Source organism: Tiliqua scincoides, chromosome 6 (genome assembly GCF_035046505.1).
Source record: "Tiliqua scincoides isolate rTilSci1 chromosome 6, rTilSci1.hap2, whole genome shotgun sequence".
NCBI lineage: Eukaryota > Metazoa > Chordata > Lepidosauria > Squamata > Scincidae > Tiliqua > Tiliqua scincoides.
This window is the reverse complement of record NC_089826.1, coordinates 11878885-11900337: the sequence shown is the minus strand read 5'-3', so window position 1 is coordinate 11900337 and position 21453 is coordinate 11878885. Positions and strand designations below refer to the sequence as shown.

The 21453-nt window shown below is 43.8% G+C and overlaps 1 protein-coding gene and 1 pseudogene across 1 annotated transcript in view; one reads left to right on the top strand and one right to left on the bottom strand.

Moving 5' to 3' along the window:
- ARHGAP24 (Rho GTPase activating protein 24) overlaps positions 1 to 21453 on the bottom strand; it is a 132071-nt gene that overhangs the window by 21126 nt on the left and 89492 nt on the right. The window contains exon 3 of the mRNA XM_066631829.1: positions 12226 to 12433. Coding sequence (XP_066487926.1) covers positions 12226 to 12433 — 208 coding nt within the window. The remainder of the gene's footprint in view (positions 1 to 12225; positions 12434 to 21453) is intronic.
- On the top strand, positions 5767 to 5889 carry LOC136656150 (5S ribosomal RNA; annotated as a pseudogene).

Below are 21453 nucleotides of genomic sequence, written 5' to 3'. Positions count from 1 at the left end.
ATCAGGCCAATTACACATCCCGGGGACGTTCATCCCGCTCCTCCATAGACAGCAGGTCACCGTCAAGACATACGTAATGTTTACACTCCCAGAAAAACACACACACACACACACACACACACACACACACACACACACACACACACACACACGCACACCATACAGACAGAATGGTGTGATGCCGCAGTCAACATTTTAAGGACGCAAAGTAAAGACCTCAGGTGGGAAGATGTAGAAGCAATAAAGCCAGCTCATGCCAAGAGGAAAGGAGTGTCAGGCCGGTTCACACACATGCTGTTTGCCGCACAATTGCTTTGGAACCCTGGGGCAGAGGGGCTGCCAACCGCTTCGCAGCTGAGCCTGAATTGCAGAGAGGCCCCTTTATTCTTCTTTTTAAACTATATACTTATTGAAAATACTTACTGAGATTATTAGTAATAATAAGTGAAGCATAGAGTAAGAAAAGGGTGGAATCACCCATCAAGCACCACCAAAAGCATAAAATAATATGATATTATTATTTTAATGTCTCCCTGGGAGTACTTGGCTTTGCCCTGATCCCTACGAGGTCTTTTTCCTACATGGGTGGTGGTCTTTTTTCAATGCCTCAATTGGTTTATAAAGCTGGCTCTGCTACACAATTCTAGACAAGCGATGAGCCTCGTGGTGCTCCAGATTTTTGGATATAGCTATATGGCAACCACATGTATGCCTCAGAAATCAGTAACACAGCTATGGGTGGGCAGAGAGCACTGCAGGTGCCACAATATGCCGGGTAAGCGGCCTCTTCCACTTGCCGTCCGAGGAATTCTGAGCAGTAACAGCAATTGCGTTACTGTTGCTGCCCAGAAAGGGTCTGACAGCAAGCAGAAGAGGGCGCTTACACGGCATGTTGGCGGCCAAGAAATTTGCTGGATAAGTCACTACCTCACAGTGATGTTGTGAGAACAAGCTGCTGTGTAGAACACCACCACCACTCTCAAGCCCACCACCCTGAAAGACTGGGAGGAAGGCTTTCATATACAGGAGTGTCCTGGTATCCACAGGGGTTCCGTTCCTGAACTCCCTGCAATTAAGTGAAACCGCGGCATTAGGAGACCTGGAGAAGCCCTTAGTGGGCCTGCAAGCTGTCAGTCCCCCTGAGGCCTCTGCTGGGCTCAGAAGACCCTTCAGAGGCAAGGCGCGCAGAGGGTGCATGCATGGGGTCACACGAACCCAACCCATGGATAAGTGAAACGGCAGATACAGGATCCACGGACACAGACCCCGCCATAAATAAATAAGCTGTCTTGTTGCTTTAGCACAGACATGTCACTTTCTTCCTCTGACCTCTTTGACTCTTACAGGGCACAATCCTAACCAGGTCTACTCAGAAGTATGTCCTATTGTGTTCAATGGGACTTACTCCCAGGAAAGTGAGGTTAGGATTACAGCCACAGTCTTCTCCAGTGACCTTTTTGCTTGCCCTGCTTCTCTTAATACTACTGGCAAATCAATTCTGATGTCACAATGGAGCTTTGCAGGCATAGGTGCCATTGGTTTAATTGCTCTGATGTCACACAGGGGTCAGGCAACCTGAGATTAGACAGCTGATTAGTATAAGTATGAATTTCAAGCTCCATGAGCAATTCTCGCAGCTCAAACTTATGGAAGCCTACTGAGATGTAATGGTCCATTCCTATCCAACTTTCCAGCACTGATGCAGCCCCAAGGTAAGGGAACAAATGTGGCGGCCTCTGTGACTGCCCATCCCTACAGGATGCAATGCATGCCCCATTAATATGGCTCAACGGGTGCTGGAAAATTGGATAGGATTCGGCCATTAGTCCCACTGAATTCAATGGGACTTACTCCCAGTTAAGTTTCCATAGGACTGCAACCATACAAACCTACAACTGGACTCTTATACCTGGAAGTAAATCTCAGTAAGGGTGCAATCCTAACCAACTTTCCAGCACTGGCATAGCTGTGCCAGGTGGGGAGCAGACATGGAGGCTTCCTCAAGGTAAGGTAATGTTTGTTCCCTTACCTCAGAGTTGCATTGCCCTTACCTCAGTGCTGGAAAATTGGTTAGGATTGCGCCCTTAGTCTCATTCAATTCAAAAGGACTTACACAGGATTGTGTAAAATCACATTACCATTACCTGGGTTTTCAAAAAAAACATTTTGTTGATGGCAAAAGACTTACAATAGCTGGGCTTACAGGCAAAAACAGACAAGATCACGCTTGCTACTAATTTATGAGATGCACAATGGTTATAACCCTCTCAGATGGACCACTTTTAAATTCCTTGGAGACCTGCACTTTGTTTAACTATGGAAATTGCCTAGGAAATGTTCCCACATAAATATTAATGTCCATCTTTCTGACATTTCAAATATTTCCCTACCTTAACAGATCTTCCCAATCATACAATAATGGCAATCAGCAAATGATGGGAAAAGATAATTTACTTTTTACCATCTTCTTCTTCTTCTTTTTTTTTTTAATGAGAAGAAATCCAATTTGGTTTCTTTCATTCAAACATTATTTTAAAAGACTTCGAGTTTTCATTTAATTCCTTGTGTATCCATGTAATTAAAAGTTTGCTTACATTAGCTGAGGTCAAATGGATGGTGTGTTTGTAAAATTACAGACAAATGCATAATCTCAATGACTATCCGAACTCACGTTTGCAGAAGAGTGAAATCTTTGGGGAGCCACCATTCACCCGGTTGTCAGAACTAACAGCCCAACAGGTGCACTCTTTACAAAAAAACAACAACCAGGTAATATTGTTCTGGAAATCTTAGGGTAATTCAGGTTACTTAGGCAATAAATTATATGGATGTTAGTCATTTTGTCAAGAGCCTGTCCTTGGGGAAAGCTACTAGTGAACAGATTTTACTGTGCAGCTGATCTAGCTCAGTGATTTAGGGCCCAGTCCTATCTTCTTCCCCCCCCCCGTATCCGCCCCCCTGCAGCTGCATCAAAAAGGTATGTGGGGGCCAGCTTGAGAGCAAATGGGACGTGCTGTTGGCAACCTTCAGCCCCAAAAGACTATGGTATCGCGCTCTGAAAGGTGGTTCTGGAACAGCGTCTAGTGTGGCTGAAAAGGCCAATTCAGGAGTGACAATCCCTTCCACACTGGGAGCAAGTGCAGTCTGTCCCTGGTCTGTCTCCCTGGCTATGGGCCTTCCTTCTTTGCCTCTTTGCCTCAGACTGTTGGCCAAGTGTCTCTTCAAACTGGGAAAGGTCATGCTGCACAGCCTGCCTCCAAGCGGGCCGTTCAGAGGCCAGGGTTTCCCACTTGTTGAGGTCCACTCCTAAGGCCTTCAGATCCCTCTTGCAGATGTCCTTGTATCGCAGCTGTGGTCTACCTGTAGGGTGCTTTCCTTGCATGAGTTCTGCATAGAGGAGATCCTTTGGGACGTAAGTGTAAAACATCTAAACTTACCTCCCAGGAAGGCCTGGGGCTGCCTATGGGACTTCTCAGACACACCATATTTGGTGGTGTATGTCAGAGGAGAGAAAGGGATGGGGAGCTTCCAAAAGAAGGGGATAGGATCTGGTATGCACCGTTGCTGTGGGATCCATCCTGTCCTACCTCTTCCCCACCTCTGTTCCTCCCCACCCAGTTTTGCTCCCAGCTTTCCCCCATCCTACCCACATGCACCGCATGTGGTCCAGCAGGCACAACACAGACTAGTGATGGAGCTGCAACACTGCTGCCTCTTGCAGCTGTGCTTACAGAATGGCCACCGGTGGAAAACCGTGCACACCAATGGTAGCCATTTTACAACAGCAGAAGTCGCTCCTGCAGCTGTAATTCACTCTACCCGGCATGTAATGCACTCCATAGCAGTGGTTCTCAAACTTCCTAGGAATTTTAGTGGGGTAAAGTCTTAGTGGGGGAGAGGTGAGGGCAGCAATATGATCCCCAGGATCGCGTCGCTAACAGAAGTGGAAGGGGGGTTCTTTAATTTACAGGTGGCTGCACGATGTTGCAAGAGGTGCATGGAGATGTAAACGTTCAATGTTTAGAACATTGGGAAAAAAGGCGCAAAGCACTTCAGTCTTTGTGTCTGCAACTAGGAAAAGCTTTGTGCCCACTTTCTTCAATGTTCTAAGCATCAGGGAGCCCTGCAGAGGGCTGCACAGGGCTCCCCGCTCCTCCTGCAATGTCCTGCAGTCACCTGTAAGTCAAAGCACCCCCTTCCACCCCCGTTAGCTACGTGATCATTGCGTCACTGCCCTTGCCCCCTCCCCAGTCCCTTAAAAGGATGAGGGACCCTTTACACAAACTGGTGGGTCAGAACCAGTGCTCTATAGGACAAGGGACTATATGCCTATATAACTATCTCTCTTTTATCCTAATCAACGGCAATTGTTGGCATCAATTGAGTCAGTTTGGATTTGAGGCATCTCCCCAGAGAAGAGCATGGATGAACATAAGAACATAAGAAGAGCCCCACTGGATCAGGCCATAGGCCCATCTAGTCCAGCTTCCTGTATCTCACAGCGGCCCACCAAATGCCCCAGGGAGCACGCCAGATAACAAGAGACCTGCAAGGCTTCCTGGGAATTGTAGTTAAGAACATAAGAACAGCCCCACTGGCTCAGGCCATAGGCCCATCTAGTCCAGCTTCCTGTATCTCACAGCGGCCCACCAAATGCCCCAGGGAGCACACCAGATAACAAGAGACCTGCAAGGCTTCCTGGGAATTGTAGTTAAGAACATAAGAACAGCCCCACTGGCTCAGGCCATAGGCCCATCTAGTCCAGCTTCCTGTATCTCACAGCGGCCCACCAAATGCCCCAGGGAGCACACCAGATAACAAGAGACCTGCATCCTGGTGCCCTCCCTTGCATCTGGCATTATAACCCATTTCTAAAATCAGGAGGTTGCGCATACACATCATGGCTTGTACCCCGTAATGGATTTTTCCTCCAGAAACTTGTCCAATCCCCTTTTAAAGGCGTCCAGGCCAGTCGCCATCACCACATCCTGTGGCAAAGAGTTCCACAGACCAACCACACGCTGAGTAAAGAAATATTTTCTCTTGTCTGTTCTAACTCTCCCAACACTCAATTTTAATGGATGTCCTCTGGTTCTGGTGTTATGCGAGAGTGTAAAGAGCATCTCTCTATCCACTCTGTCCATCCCCTGCATAATTTTGTATGTCTCAATCATGTTTCCCCTCAGGCGTCTCTTTTCTAGGCTGAAGAGGCCCTAGATGCTTTCATATTCATAGCAGCTGTCCCTTCAATAGCATAGAAGATGATGATAATTCCTTGCATGCAAAAGGAAAAAAATATATTAATTTATTGCAAATTGCTTTTGAGGGGTCTCTGATGAATTGGGATAAAGATATGTCAGCTATTTTACAATGAACTCTGTTGAAGAAAACCACTATAAGTTGAGTACCACAGTCCCTGAACACAGGTACACAGTCAGGTAACCTGTGTTGTTTTGGATTTCACAGTATTGCTGCACCTAGTTTCTGCAACTCATTTGGTGGACTCCTGTGCTGAAATGGTCTAAAGCAGTGGTTCTCAAACTTTTTGGCATTGGGACCCCCTAAAAAAAGGTTTCAGTTTACCAGTCACTCAAGCCTCGGTGTAACCCCAAGATGTACATAGCCTAATTACCCTGTCAGTTTTGCAAACCACCAACAATTGGGTCATGCCCCACTGATGGGCCACAGACCCATAGCTTGAGAAACACTGGTCTAAAACAAATTGTTTAAAAGGGGCAACAGAATAGCTGCTGCTGCAGGACCTCGGACAGCAGCCATGCTCAACGTTTTGCACATGCCTGATCTCGTCTGATCTCGGAAGCTAAGCAGGGTCAGGCCTGGTTAGTACTTGGATGGGAGACCGCCTGGGAATACCAGGTGCTGTAGGCTTATACCAGAGTCTTTCGAGACTGAAGGTTGCCAAACAACCAGTAGTCAGCAAGCAGGGACCACCTTTATGGAGCACAGGGGACAATAGGTGGCTAGAGTTTCTCCCCCATATGTCTTTCTCACATCATGGCCTCCTGTCAGTGCTTCAACCCCTGTTCACTTGCTGCAGTTATCCCCTGTAATAAACCTGCTCACTGAGCGGAGGTTGCCCACCAGCTTCTTCACAGGGACTTGTGAGTTCTGACTGAAAATTCATTCTCTGGGCTTTACCACAGAATTACTGTATTGCCACCAGGTCCACGTGGAATCCGGACCCTCCAAAGAAGGGAAAGCAGCTAAGAAATTGCTTAGAGGGCCAATGATCCCCATTCTTTAAAGGGGGAACATTTTTCATTCAATTATTTTAGGAAAGCACATCTCATGTTTTGCATATGCCACTAACAGAATCAGAATATCAGAAGGGCAGCCCAATCCTGAGCTGCCCAGTGTGCGGGGCTGCTGCAGTGCCAAAATGGCTTCTGCAGCACCCAACGCTCCCTGGGCAGCTGCTGCCACAGGAGAAGGGGACTTTTGTCCCCTTACCCTAGGGTAACGGAAGTAGCCCCACAATGGGGCTATTTGATTCTACGGCAGCTCTTGAGCCAGTACAGAATCGAAGGGTCCTGTTTTGGACCATGAGGCTCTGAATCCAGTGTGGCTGAGCTCTGCTACTACCTTCTATGTGTGACTGTTGCTTTCTTGCACTTTGCTCCCACATGACATCATTAATGGATAAACTTTTTAAACAAGGGTCATATGTGAGATCCTTTCAGAAACATGATCTGGGCTGGTCTTCGAGGGGTTCAATGTTGTGCAAACAAAGGAAGCTGAGAGTTTTACTAGAGCTCTGACAAAGATAGGCTAGTTTCAGTTTTGGAGAAGATGTGAACAGTTTCAGGACAAAAACAGATGTGCTGCAGGACATTCATTATTAAGGTTTCCTACATTAAAGGAAATAATAATAGCTGCTAATGGGGTGGAAAAGCAAGTGTTTCATATGGAAGAAAAGGGGACATAATTGTTGACACAACTACTAAACATGTTTTCAAAAACTTGCCAGAATTGACTCAGCACTATTTATAAGTTTTCATAAGAAAAGCCCAGCTGGATCAGGCCAAAACCCCACCTAGTCCAGCCTCCTGTATCTCACAGTGGTCCACCAGATGCCTCAGGGGGCAGAGAAGACAACAGACACAACCTTCAGCCTAGTGCCCTCCCTTGCATCTGGCATTCTGAGGTAGACCACTTTTAAAATCAGGAGGTTGCATCTAACTGTCATGGCTTGTAACCTGTGATGGACTTTTCCTCCATAAACTTGCCCAGTACCCCCTTTAAAGGCATCTAGGTCAAATGCCATCACCACATCCTGTGGCAAGGAGTTCCACAGACTAACTATTTCCTTCTGTCAATCCTAACTTTCCCAACACTCAATTTTAGTGTTTGTCCTCTGGTTCTGGTGTTGTGTGAGAGGGAAAAGAGCATCCCTCTATCGACTCTATTCATCCCCTGCATAATTTTGTATGACTCAATCATGTGCCCCCTCAGGCACCTCTTTTCTATGCTGAAGAGCCCCAAACGCTATAGCCTTTCCTTGTAAGGGAGAAGCCCCAGATCAGTAACCAATTTGGTTGCTCTCTTCTGCACCCACTCCATTTCCACTATATATCCTTTCCGTACTATGTATTGATTTTAATTGATTTTAACATTTTATATGGAAAAGGAGGGCATATGGGGAATGATTCACTTTAATGGCAGTGGTGCTGGGTGATACAAAAGAAGGGGCAGGACACTTAAAATACTGTATGCATCCATGAGTATCCAGGAAAGATCAGGATTTAAATTCAAGCAAATACATAGGACGTCACTAGAATTTCCTAGTACACAATTGAGTAGAACACACTATTAACATAAGCCATGCAAAATACCATCATAATAACATGAAATGCACAGACAGCCTGAATTTAAACTTCCCACACTATTAACTAACCCTTTTGGTCACTTCCACGCATGAAACCCTGTTGCTACTTGCAAGGAGCAGCTCTTTTTATTTATTTTTTAAAAATGTTTTTTCTTTATTTTTAAAGAAAGATATTTTTAAAGATAGAGGAGATCATAGAGGATCTCCTCTATGGAGAAGTCGTGCAAGGAAAGCGCCCTACAGGTAGACCACAGCTGCGATACAAGGACATCTGCAAGAGGGATCTGAAGGCCTTAGGAGTGGACCTCAACAGGTGGGAAACCCTGGCCTCTGAGCAGCCCGCTTGGAGGCAGGCTGTGCAGCATGGCCTTTCCCAGTTTGAAGAGACACTTGGCCAACAGACTGAGGCAAAGAGGCAAAGAAGGAAGGCCCATAGCCAGGGAGACAGACCAGGGACAGACTGCACTTGCTCCTAGTGTGGAAGGGATTGTCACTCCCGAATTGGCATTTTCAGCCACACTAGACGCTGTTCCAGAACCACCTTTCAGAGCGCGATACCATAGTCTTTCGAGACTGAAGGTTGCCAACACACTTTTCTTTCTTGCTTGTTCAGAAACAAAATGCTGGAGACCTCAGGGCTTTTTCTTGTGCAAACTGCTCCTTCAGGTCTACAGAGGAGGAAAGAGAATGAATACAGAAACCCCCACGAAAGACCATTTTGCAGCAGACAGCAGTCTTGCAGGGCCCAGCTTGCAGAACTGCCTTCACAGAGTGGCAGGAAAGGCAGTTGCTGAGGCCAGCAGAATTGTGCCTTAGCTACACACACAGGAGTGCCGCAGCATCTTCCATCACAGCACACCTCTCCTCAGTAGACTGCAGAGGCGGTAAATGCCTGGCTGCACAAGATCACTGCAGAGCTGAAAGGGCAGGGCCCTATCACAAGAGACTTGACATAGACTCAAATGCTTCCTTCCAGTGGCGTAGCTAGAGAGGGGGCAAAGCATTAAGTTTCGCAAGGAGCCTCACCGTGGCATGCAAGCAGCTACTCCCTCTCCCCTTCAGAGTCCTTCTTTCTCAGTGCTTGCCAGATAGAAAGTTACAATTATTTTGTGGAGGTTGCAAAGATTTTTCCTTCCCCTGGTGTTTAAAATGTTGGTTTTAGTAGTAGGTTATGACTAACAACTGAACTGTGATGTGACATCTTAAACCAGGGTGTCAAACATAAGGTACAAGGGACGGATGCAGCCCCCAGTAGCTCTTTATTTGGCCCTTGGCTTCTCCCAGGCCATCATAAGCTGCTCTCAGCTGGTGAGCTGTGCTGAGGTGTCACTGCTGAAAGGGCAGCCCGCTTGACAATTGGGCTCCCCCATATCTTGAAAACATAATCAAGATTTGCATATTTTCTCTTCTGCCATTTGCAGCTAATGAGTTTCTAAGTGAAGGAAAAAAGTGCTAATTTCTGATCATGATGATCTGCTTCATGACATCACTTCCTGCTTGATGACATCACTTCTGGCCCTCAGTAGGCATCATAAATACTATTTATGCCACTGTATGAAATGAGTTTGACACCCTTGGCCTAAACCATACATATGTATCTCTATAAGTAGGGCACTACTCGGTTAGACCAAGTGTCCATCTAGTCCAGTATCTGGTTTCCAGTAGTGACCACTCAGATGACTTCAGGAAATCCACAAGCAGGCAACAGCATTTTTCTGTTGCTTGCTTGCTCAAAGTATCAAGCACTTTGCCTCTAAACAGGTAGGCTTCACTTCACTCTCAAAGTTCACAGATTCTCTTGTGTTTCGTTGTTTGTAGTTCATAGTATCTCCATGACTTTCAGCCCAATCCTATCCTCCCACTGCCACTGACGCAGCCACACAAAAAAAGGTGTGCTGCATCCAGCAGGGAAGCAGATCAGTTGGCTTGAGAGGCAAAGGGGGATTTAAATCTTCTTACACAACCATGAGTCTCCTGCTTCAATATGGGTCTCCTTGAACCCGTGCCAGTGAAATCACTGGCACAAGTCCAAGGAGAGAAAGAGGTGGGGAGGCTGCAAAAAAGAGGAATAGGATCTGGTGTGCACTATTGCAGCTGGATCCACCCACTCCTGCAGGCAACCCATCCCTCATGCCTCCCCCTCCTTGCCCAATTTTGCCACTTCCCCCCACCAGTATCTGACCTGCTCCAGTGGGCAATCCACTGGAGGACTGGGAGTGCTGCTGCCGCGGAAGACCACGTCACTCCCAATATAGCCACCGGCTGAACACTGTACGCTCTGTCGGCAGCCATTTTGTGACAGCAGACAAAATGTTACAAAGGTTGAGTGTGACAGCCCAGTCCTCACTAGGACTGGGCTATAAGTCTAATTCCTTTTCAAGACACAACTCAGTGCCCCTTACCATATGCTAGTGTTTCTCAAACTGTGGGTCGGAACCCACTAGGTCAGTGTTTCTCAAACTGTGGGTCGGGACCCACTAGGTGAGTCCCCATTCATTTCAATATTTTATTTTTTATATATTAGATTTGATGCTACCAAGGTATGTGACTGCATTTGGGGAAATGTTACAGACCTGAACTTTTAACAGGCTACTGTGAAGATGCTTTTAACCATGATAATAAATGGAACTTACTCATGGGTAAGTGTGGGTAGGATTGCAGCCTAGAATTATAAAAAAATTTTCCTGCTTGATGATGTCACTTCTCGTCACGACATCACTTCCGGTGGGACCTGACAGATTCTCATTCAAAAAAGTGGGTCCCGGTGCTAAATGTGTGAGAACCACTGCACTAGGTGGATCATGAGCCAATTTCAGGTGGGTCCCCATTCATTTCAATATTTTATTTTTAATATATAAGATTTGATGCTACCATGGCATGTGACGTCAATGGGGGAAATGTTACAGATTTGTACTTTTAACAGGTTGCTCTGTATATACTTTTAACAATGATAGTAAATGGAACTTACTCTTGGGTAAGTGTGGGTAGAATTTCAGTCTAGGATTGTTAAACGTCTTCCTGTTTGATGATGTCACTTTCAGTCATGACATCGTTCCGGTGGGTCCTGAGAGATTCTCATTCTAAAAAGAGGGTCCCAGTGCTAAAAGTTTGAGAACTACTTCATATGTTAAGATAGTGAATTCTATAAGAATTATGCATTATGAATGTAGCACTGTCTTTTGCCTGTCTTGAAATTACTTCAGTCAATTTCACTGGCACCTATTGAGTTTTTGTATTAGAAAAAAGAAATGTCTCTCACACACTTGTCTCTGCACTATTAACTTTTGATCATCTTCTTCACCCATCTTCTTCTTATCCATCTTTTTCTAAACCAAATCATTTTAAGGGTCTTAGCCTTCCTTTGGAAGATTGATACTCAAACCTGCTGATCATTTCAGTTTTCCTTTTCTGTGCCTTCCCCAACTCTATAATATCCTTTTTGAGATGAGGCAACCAGAACTGTTAATGTGAGGCACATTTATAAAAAGTCATTGTGATATCGATCATTTCCAAATCCTTTCAATTCTCTTTAAGAAATTTGCCTTTTCACTGCTTCTGCACAATGAGCTCACATTTTCAAGGAGCTACCCCTCCACAACCCCTAGATCTCTTTGCTGGATATTCACAGTAACTTCAAATCCCATCAGTACAAGCTGCACCTTGCATTTTTGTAGAGAGAAAGGAGGGGAAAGGACAGAGAAAGTGAGAAATTGAAACACAGGAGAGACCAACAGTGAGACTGGAGGAGAGATTCAGTGAGTTTAAAATAATAAATTAAAAATGGGTTGGTGGGTTGCAGGATGGTCTTAAAGGCTGATATGGAAAGTTAACAGCTGGTTAAGCTACAAAACCAATTATCCTGGAGTGAAAGAGCTCCAGTTCCTAAAAGGGATCATTTCTCTTTCTTTTAAAATACCTTTGAACATGTAACAGAGGATCAATTTACGCATTACTAAAACAGGGTACTGCAGTTCAACCATACTCTCTTTGAGTATGTCTGAGAAACAGAACTATCTGAGATGGGACCTTCAAGTCTAAGGAGGGATTGGAAACCAAGAGCCCAATCCTGTTGCTCAATAGCATTTCCGGCACTGATGCAGCCATGCCAACAGGTCGTGCGCTGTATCTTATGGTGGGTGGGCAGTCACAGAGGCCTGCTCGAGACAAGGAAATGTTTATTCCCTTACCTCAGTACTGCATTGTAGCTTCATCTGTGCTGGGAAGTTGGATAGGACTGGGACCCTAGTATTCCCAAACTAACAGTTTATACACTACGTAAGAGCTTACTTACTGTGTTAAGAGCCAGTATCAACAAAATGGCTCATCTGGTCCTGGATGGTACCACTGGCAAAGAAAGGAATACAGGTCTTTGTTCTTACCTGTCAAACAATGGCTTCTCTCCGCAGTCAAAAGCATCTTGTAATTCTTTGACAAGGTTAGCCTGACCCGGTAGTCGGAATAGCCCCTCTTCCTTCAGCCCACGCAGCCGAATAAAGTCCACACACTGTTCCACCAACATGGGAGCCAAATGGTTTCCATATCTTTTCTCATAACGGACGGTATCTTCCAGTTTCTGGCCAAAAATACCTGTTGGTGACAATAAGAGGAGCTATAAGTCAAGTTGAAGGAAGGAGATCTCTAGCCTCAAAAAAACGTGCAGAGAAGTTTGTAAGGGTCCCTTCTGGATTGAAAATTAGTTCTGATCCCTTCTTTTCCCCTCTCTTATTTTTGGGGGTGGCAGTTGTGCTTACAGATGTAAAGCAAAAGAAAATATTGACAACAGATTGATCCTACAGAAACATTGCATATATTACTGACGTTGGCAGTGAAATGAAAGACTCAGAATTTGAATGATAATCTGATTGGATGGCTTCAAATCTCTCTGATTTAAAAAAAAAAAAACACACACAAACAGTTTTGCCTGTCAAAATCTAAGACTTATGTTGTGCTTCCTCCAGGGAGCTCAGGAGTGTGTGGAAGAAATGGGATTATGACATTCAACTTTATCCTTATAATATTCATTGTGATGTGCCCTATACATGAGGTAGGTTAGGGCGCAATCCTGACCCGGTCTGTGCTCATCGGCTGGGCTGATGCAAGGAAGAAAGGTAGGCAGGAAGGAGGTGGGGGAGGGGGAGGAGGCGGGAGGGAGGTGTTCCTGGGCGGGGGGAGGGTGGGCGGTGAGTGACAGGCGGGTGACAGGCAGGTGGGGAGTGGGAGGCGGGGCTGGGATCCGGTAGTTATGCCGGATCCCATCCCCGTTCCTGGGGAGAACGGAGTGGCTTTAAGGCTCCAAGGAGACCCATAGACACAAGTGGTCATTACTCAGAGGTAAGGGGAAATGTTCCCCCTTGCCTCTGGCTGAGCACTTGCGGCTGAGCCTCTTGGCTTGCCTGTTCCAGCGCAGGATAGGATTGCACCCTTAATTAATGAGGCAGTGACTGGCCCTGGGCCAAATTCAGCACTCTATAACACGTAGGCATTCAAAAACATTAAGCCAAGCAAATTGCGAAAATTCTGAGAATATATAGGTTTGTGTGTACGGAACTAAGGTGGTTTAGCTTGCAATTTGTTTTCTTGAACTTTCATTTTTATATTTCTTTTCCCATTTCAGCTGCGCACTAAGCTATTTTCACAAACACTGAAAATCCCAAAGGACAAATTTCTCGATATCACCTCATTCCTCCTATATGACTGTTCCTTCGACAAGACAAGGGGAGTTCAGTAGGCAGTCACCAGCAATAGGCAGAATGTCTACAAAGTTCAGAGCATGGAAAGGATGTTTAACAAAATCTAGATACATTATTTGACACCAAAGCTTAGCATTCTGCCACTCTCAGTTTTGTGAACTGAAACGTTCACAAAAATAGTAAGTTGCACTCAAACTCCATTGTGAATGTATATAAGAACTTCTGACCAATCACAGGAGAGGTGGAATTTTTTTTTCACCCCTCCATCCTTCTCCCCAAACCTGCTGCTGTGAACTGGGGGATCCTTGGGAAATTATGTCACACAGGGCTGGGGAAGAGTGAGATGAATGAAAATCTTTTCCTCTCGCATGATCAGAAACATGCAAACTCAGAGAAGACAGAGTTTGGATACAACTCAATGTGCTTATAATGCTCTCTGTCCATGACATGAATTGGAGCTATGGGGTGGATTAAATTGATCGGCTGTTCTTGCAGCCAACACAATGGATTTTTGCTCTCTGTCTGCATGGTAGAGATCTTCATCATGTGCCTATAATCCAGTGATTTTCAACCTTTTTTGTCTCACAGCACCCTGACAAGGTACTAAAATTGTCATGGCACACCACCTGTTTTTTGACAATTGACAAGGCACACCATGCTGTTGGTGGGGGGCTCACATCCCCCAATTGCCCTAGTAATAAATGACCCTCCCCCAAACTCTCGCAGCACACCTGCAGACCATTTGCGGCACATCAGTGTGCCACAGCACAGTGGTTGAAAATGGCTGCTATAAACCATGGAGTTTAGAACGTCGCCATCTGAAAGCAACCAAATGTCATCAGAATGACCATGGAGCAAGTAAGGTTTCTAGCTCTAACATGGACATAGGATAGTACTCCATCACTAGCCCAGAAGTGGAATTTCTAGGATTGAGTTCAGTTTCCACCTGTTTTAATTTTCACATTGAAACAAGCCCTTTTGATAAGATGGAACTATTTTGCGGAGGTGGAAAGTGAGTTTTCAAGGCTGTTTTGTGCCACAGTTTTCCATGTTCAAAGGTGTATAGCCCAAGAAAAAGTCCTAACAAGATGCTCCTAAGTGCAATTTTCAATGAAGTTTGTCAAACATTCAATTAAAAAATGAGTGGGTTTGTCCCAGTCCTAGAGAATTTCTTAGCAAATGTTAAATTTTCCAAACATTAAGTTTTTTTTAGGTGTATGCTCTCTCTCTCTCTCTCTCTCTCTGACACACACTGACACACACACCATGGAATCCTGGAGATCTGAGACTGCAAAATGTACAACCTCTAGAATAACCTGTCAAAAAGAACTTAACAAAACATTAATCTGAACACAAGTTTTGCTGATTCCTTTAGAAAGGGTGCCCTCATCTTCCCAACCATGTTTCTATTAGCAACCAATTTTGCTGGCCTTGAATATATACTCTTTTTCTTTTCTTTATCTTTTTGGCAAGGATTCAAGGACAAATCAGCTACTGTTTTAGAAGGCACACCTGTTTCTTTATTTGCCCCTGTCAGGGTCCAGGGGAGGGGGGATGAATACCCCCAGGGTAGCTACCCTGCTGCCACCAGCCCAAGAGTCAGGATCACTAGAAGGATTCCCTGGGCTGAATCCCCCTTCCTTAGTGGGTCCTCTTTAGTTCCTCTCTCTTACTCTCTAGAGCAGGGGTGTCAAACTCATTTAATACAGAAGGCCAAAGTTAGCATTCAGGGCTCCAGTTGAGGGCCGGAAGTGATGTCATTAAGCAGAAAGTGACATTGTTAAGCAGCTAATGGCCAGAAATCAGACCCTGTTCTCATACAGAAACTCATTAACTGCAAATGACAGAAGAGAAAGTACGCAAATCTTGATCATATTTCAAGATTTGGGAAAGCCCAATTTTCATGTGTGCTGCCATTTCAGCTGTAACACCTCAGCAGCTGAGAGCCTGAAGGCCAGATAAAAAGCTTCCGGGGGCCACATCTGGCCCCCGGGCCTTATGTTTGACACTCTTGCTCTAGAGGAAGGAAGTAATGGTCCCAGGACTCTCAATAAGGCCCAAACAAAAAGGAATGAGAAAAACAGTTTACTAAGATATATTAACAAATAAAAGGCTTCAATATAAATCCAAATATGCAGTTGGCTAAAGCTTGCAGGACTCCCCCCCCCAGGCAAAACCCTTTCATGAACTTGCTAAAAAAAAACAACTACAAAGAGAAGATTAAAACCCTAACACAATCTAACCTCTTTTCTGACTAGCCAGAAGAACTGGTTTAATTTCTCTCACTCATAATACCAGACTGAAGCGAACTCTCCTTCAGATCTCATCCATCAAGGAGGCAGCAAAGTTCCCTTCTCTAAAGGTTTTTTTTCTGGTTCATTGGCCATAACTTTTGATAAAATAGTTTGTTTCATTGCATTCTGTGTTAAATTGTCTTTCCAAAGATGTATAAGATGGTATTATTCGTGCATACCAAGCTTTTCTCAATTTTGGCCACTAGTGTCAACCTCAGCTTCTTGCACCCCTAAAGCTTGTTGCCCAGTGCAATTGCTATTCCCTGCACCCTCTTAGCTACATCACTGATAGGGACAACATTTGTTCTGGTCTTCAGGCACATCACCCATTTACCGCTAGCTGTCCAAGATTAAGGGCGCAATACTAATAGTTAGGCTGTCGCAAGGAAGTTGCACCGGCCTAACTAATAGTTGGGATTGCGCCCTTAATCTTTGACAGCTAGCAGTAAAGCACGTTTGTGCCTCCTCTTATGTCGGCTGGGGACCTGGCAGTTATGCCGGATCCCAACCCTGTTCCTCGAGCAGTGTGAAGTGGCTCCAAGCCGCTTCGTTCTCCTTGGATTTGCATCACCTCCTGAGGTGGCTTAGGTCTGAGGAGGTCCATCGGGACTGTAGTGGCTTACCCCGGGGGTAAGGGGAAGAGTTTCCTCTTACCACCAGCTGAGCCCATTCTGGCCCCAATCTTGCACTGGATACAGTGCAGGCCTCCTGCAAGTTTATGTCTGCCAGCTCCTTCAGTAAGTACCCTGGCACATATGTAATCTGGTCCTGGGGACTTAAATCCATTTAAAATAACCAAAATTCCTTTAATCAACTCTTTACTAACCTAGAGCATGCAACCTTTTCAATGATGTAACCCCATTCCAATGTGCTATATAATTTTCACCTTCTGCTGGTATCTGTCTAGTATCACTATGTCACCTCTGCATCTTGAAACTGTGATTACATCACGATTGTGAGGTGTTTCTTGTACATCTGCATTTGCATTCAATTTCAATTGCATTTCAATTTCATGTTGAGTCTCCTGCTTCTAATGGTGTTTGGACTAGGTGGTCCCTTCCAACTCTGATTCTGCGCTTGCAGTCTTGAGTTTTAAAGAGCAAAACACCAGTTTCCTTGTGTAACAGATGAGTAAGCAGGTGTACACAGTAATAGGCTGTGCATAGATCTTTGTCTTGGTATAGCTCACAATGGGAACACCATACATTTGTGGGTTTCTGGACTGTAACTCACAATACCTGCTAAAATGAGTACAAAAATTTCCCATTTGACAAGACAGATGGAATCAAATTTGAGTGAGGGTCTTCCTGCCATGCACTCTGCAAATTTGAGTAAATTAAAACTTTGTGATCTGCAAGGATCCTCTGTACAATGGATACTATCCTGCAACCTTTTAGGATCCAGCCAGGAAGACAAAATGATTGATTCCCAACTACACCCTTTGGTGTATCTTGATTTTTCCCAAATCAAAATGCTCCATATGATTAAGATTTTTAAAAATGTCCGTACGGTATATGATGAAATTACCCAGAAGAAACTGAGTGCTTTATTTTCAAGAAATTCTATTCTATTAAATCTGTTGACAAGAACTACTGCCCTTTAGATGATCAAAGTGGTGGAGCCACATGGAAAAAAAAAAACAACCCACTGAATAATTATTTATTAACTGGAGCATTTCCAAAAGTACAGGTAAAACAAATACATATACGTTTTTGTACATCTGGGTTTCCACTGAAGGTCAAATCTAATCCTTGCTGAGTAGCACAATTCCTGTTAAGCCGCACAACCATGCAGCTCCAAGTCAAACTTGAGGCAGAACCAGGAAGTTCAGCGATGACACATAATGTCACACCGGTGTGGACCCCTCACAGGGAACACTGTGTAATCTACAAATTCTATGGGAAATTATATACATTAAACCCACACGTCTGGCAAAAATTAATGTAATTAGAGTTCAGGATGTGATCTACAGACTATATTCCAAAAGAAGTGTCTTCATTTGGTACAATAGGTCAGGCAATTATTTTGAAAACTGTGCAAATCTCATCAGCCAAAAACTTTTATAGACTTGAAGCACATATTCGAAGTCATGTAATGTGGATTGCATATTCCAGGGGTGGGCAAACATTTTGGTAGGAGGACCACATCATCTCTCTGATGATGTGTTGGGGGCTGGGGGAAAAAAAAGAATTCATTTACATTTCAAATTTGAATAAATTTACATAAATGAATATATTAGGGATGGAATTTGTATGAATGAATGAATTTTACTGAGCTTATTTATAACTTATAAATGTATTATAAATGTATTATAATTTATATAATGTATTATACATTTATATCTTATAAATGTATTATAAATGTATAACTTATAAATGTATTATAACTTATATAACTTATATAACTTATAAATGTATTATAAATGTATAAAAGCTGTATTATAGCTTATGAGAACCATAATACAGGCATGTAGAACCACATGAGAAGTAGGAACTGTCTGCAACACATCTTGCACACTGAGAACATACAGACCAAGCCAGAAACATAAGGAGACATAAGTTGTTCAGAGGCAATGCGGGTGGGGGGGGATTAAAATAATATCCAGCAAAAAGCAGAAAACACACGGAGACTATAAAAGGCCTTGCCCTAACTTGTCCCACAGATTGTGTCTGGCAGTCGCGGGCCAGTGCAGTCTTCAACAGTCTTCGACAGGCCAGAGGCTCATTGGAGACTGGGGGCTCCCTGCAGGCCAAATTAGGGGTTCCCGAGGGCCACGAACGGCCCGCAGGCTGAAGTTCGCACACCCCTGGCTTAGTCTTTTGATACATCATAACAACCCTTTTATGACTGAACCTAAGTGGTAAGAGTGTGAATTTTTTTTTTACCAATCTTTGAGTGAATGCAGGTGCAGCTGGGAAACTTCGTCATGTTGCTAGTGATTCCAAAATGATTAAACAAGAGTGGGGTATACCCCAACATGCATGTTTACACATGTGATGGTTGTATCACTGACAGCTCTCCTTTCTAACATCACATTTAGTCTGCCTAGCAACCAAATAATTTACTGCACTTTACTCTTGATTTCCTCTTATTTTATATTTATTCTGGCAAAAAATATGACTGTGTTGTACCTATAGTTCTGTTTCTCTTATCATTGTTAAATGCTAAGATATTTTGTGTGCATCCCAAGCCAACTGCACAAAGTCCCTGTACGTGTGTTCAGTCCCCTATGTGTACATGTGTTTTAAAGCATGTCTTAATGCTTGGTTTATCAGATGGTTTTCAAACAGTGTTTTCGGACCTCTTCAGAAGCTCATCATAGATCCTCCATGAGAAGATTAGCAACTTTTTGCCCATTTCCAACATTCTCCCACAATGTACAGCTGTAAAAGAATGTTGGGTGAATCTCGGTGTTTTCGAATAATACCATCATGTTATATATCATTTGGTGCAGAATTTCATGCAAAATGCAAAGAAACAAAATTGTTTAATTGCATCTGTAGCAAAAGCTATGTCCAAAGAACCAGAAAAGGAAAACACAATTGCCTTATGTAACAAAAAGTGGATTTTCTTAACTCAAAACTATCCAATGAGACTGATTGTTCTGAGAGCCAGTGAGGTGTTTTTCCATGGATTAGAACTTTTATTCAGTTGTGTGAATGTCATCAAGTTGGCCAATTTTTTTTTTTTTTTTGCTGTTGACCTATATATTATAATAAATAAAGTTGGTGGGGATGACACCAACCTTGATGATGCCACTGCATTTAGGCTATGTGCATGATATTGTAACTTACTCTGTGTGGTCTTGCATGGGAGTAGGTCCACCATGGGGCTAATGCAATGATCTCTTGCACCAGATGACACACATCCCAGTGATGCTTCTGATAAAAGTGATGAATTTCTTTTCTTAATCTCCTTGAAATCCTTCAGTATTTATTGGTAATCAAAAGAACTGCGCAAAAACTTAGTGGTTTAGACTAGTCACCTCAGTCAACCACTTGGAGAGTTTGTTTTTATAAATGTTTACTCAACGTTTCATCAGGACGTCAGACACTCTGAGGTTCAGGGCATGCTCTGAAAATAACACCAGTGTTGTGTAAGTCCCTGCCTTTTGTCACCTCACATGTTCCTCTTCTATACATAGGGAATAAAGGTAGCAACCTCTTTTGCAATGTTGTTAGAATGAATAGGTTGATTGTAAAGCCTTATGTAAAATAGGTAGGGCCTCGGTATCTGCAAGGGATCCATTCTTGGACTCCCCCATAATACAGAAAATCACAGATAAGGAAATCTACGGTTTTGACCCCTTTAAATCCTCCAAAGGTGACCCGAGCTGCACTTCAGTCACCCCCAGAGGGCATTCTGAAACCTTCAGAGGCCACGTGCATCCACCCACAGCCTCTGCGGCTTTCAAAATGATCATTATGGTAATAAAAAATGCTGCTTTTGGTTTCCAAGTGGGTTCCAAGAGGGAACCCACAAGTGTCTTTTTATGTCTTATAAGGTATTCTGAGGTCTGGGAAGGGATTTGCATAGGATTACATGCATAGGATTGGACTTTTAGTGTGTTCTCACTCACTCACTCACTCACTCACTCACTCACTCACTCACTCACTCACTCACAGAGCACCTCCAGTGAGTGCTAAACTCTTTGTGGCATGTGTGGCACAGTGTCTGAGATAATACACTCTAGACTTGGAACTTTTTAGCACCATGTTTCACTGTTCAATCATAATTTATCATTAATCTGCTTTAAAAAAGAATGCAAAAAATGAAAAATCCTATTTTTACTACTTTATACATCACAGCGCATCTTTGGCAGTTAGTCATTTTGTTAAGGAGCTCATGTATATTCATTGGTTGCCTACTCCCGACAGACTATTAAAATCCTATTTTATTCTCGTGCATATGGTTTATAGGGCTGTGCCAACACAGCCGACTCTCTGAAGCTCTTTTAGGGTGGCATGTCCAGCAAGTTTTCTTTTCTCGTCTCTGGACCACATTTTAAAAATGTCCTACTGGATGAGGCCAGTGATTCATGTACCTCAATGCATCGTTTCCAACAATGGCCAACAAAGATATCATGACTGCCATAAGTAATTTGTTGCTATTCCCCAGCATGTGCGTAATGCCACTGAAGATGAGCTGACATTTTGCTTTCATGAGCAATATCCACTGATAAAGCTATCCTTGGTGAAGGCATCCCATTTTACTGAGAACTCGTCTATGCTTGTGGCCATAGCAACATCCTTGGCCAATAGGTTCTACACAATGATTGCACATTGTATGGGATAAAAAAAACCCAAACGTTTTCTTTTATTTGTCTTCACTGCACTACCTATCTCCAATAAATGATGAATGCCACAGAGATTTTATTGTACTTTTAAACTATTCATTACTTATCAGCACTTAAAACCTTATGAGAACAAATAATCTCTCTCTTTAGAGAATCAATCATTTTTCCCCTATTCCTGATCTCTTTCCTGTTGCCTGGCTGTGCTCACAGCTCTGCATGTTGTGGGGCAGCCATATCTTGTTCTTCTCACTTCATTCACTAGGATGGAGAGTGGGACAAAAACCTAAAAGGAATAGGAGGGCACCCCGCTATGCTGAAGGTATCCCT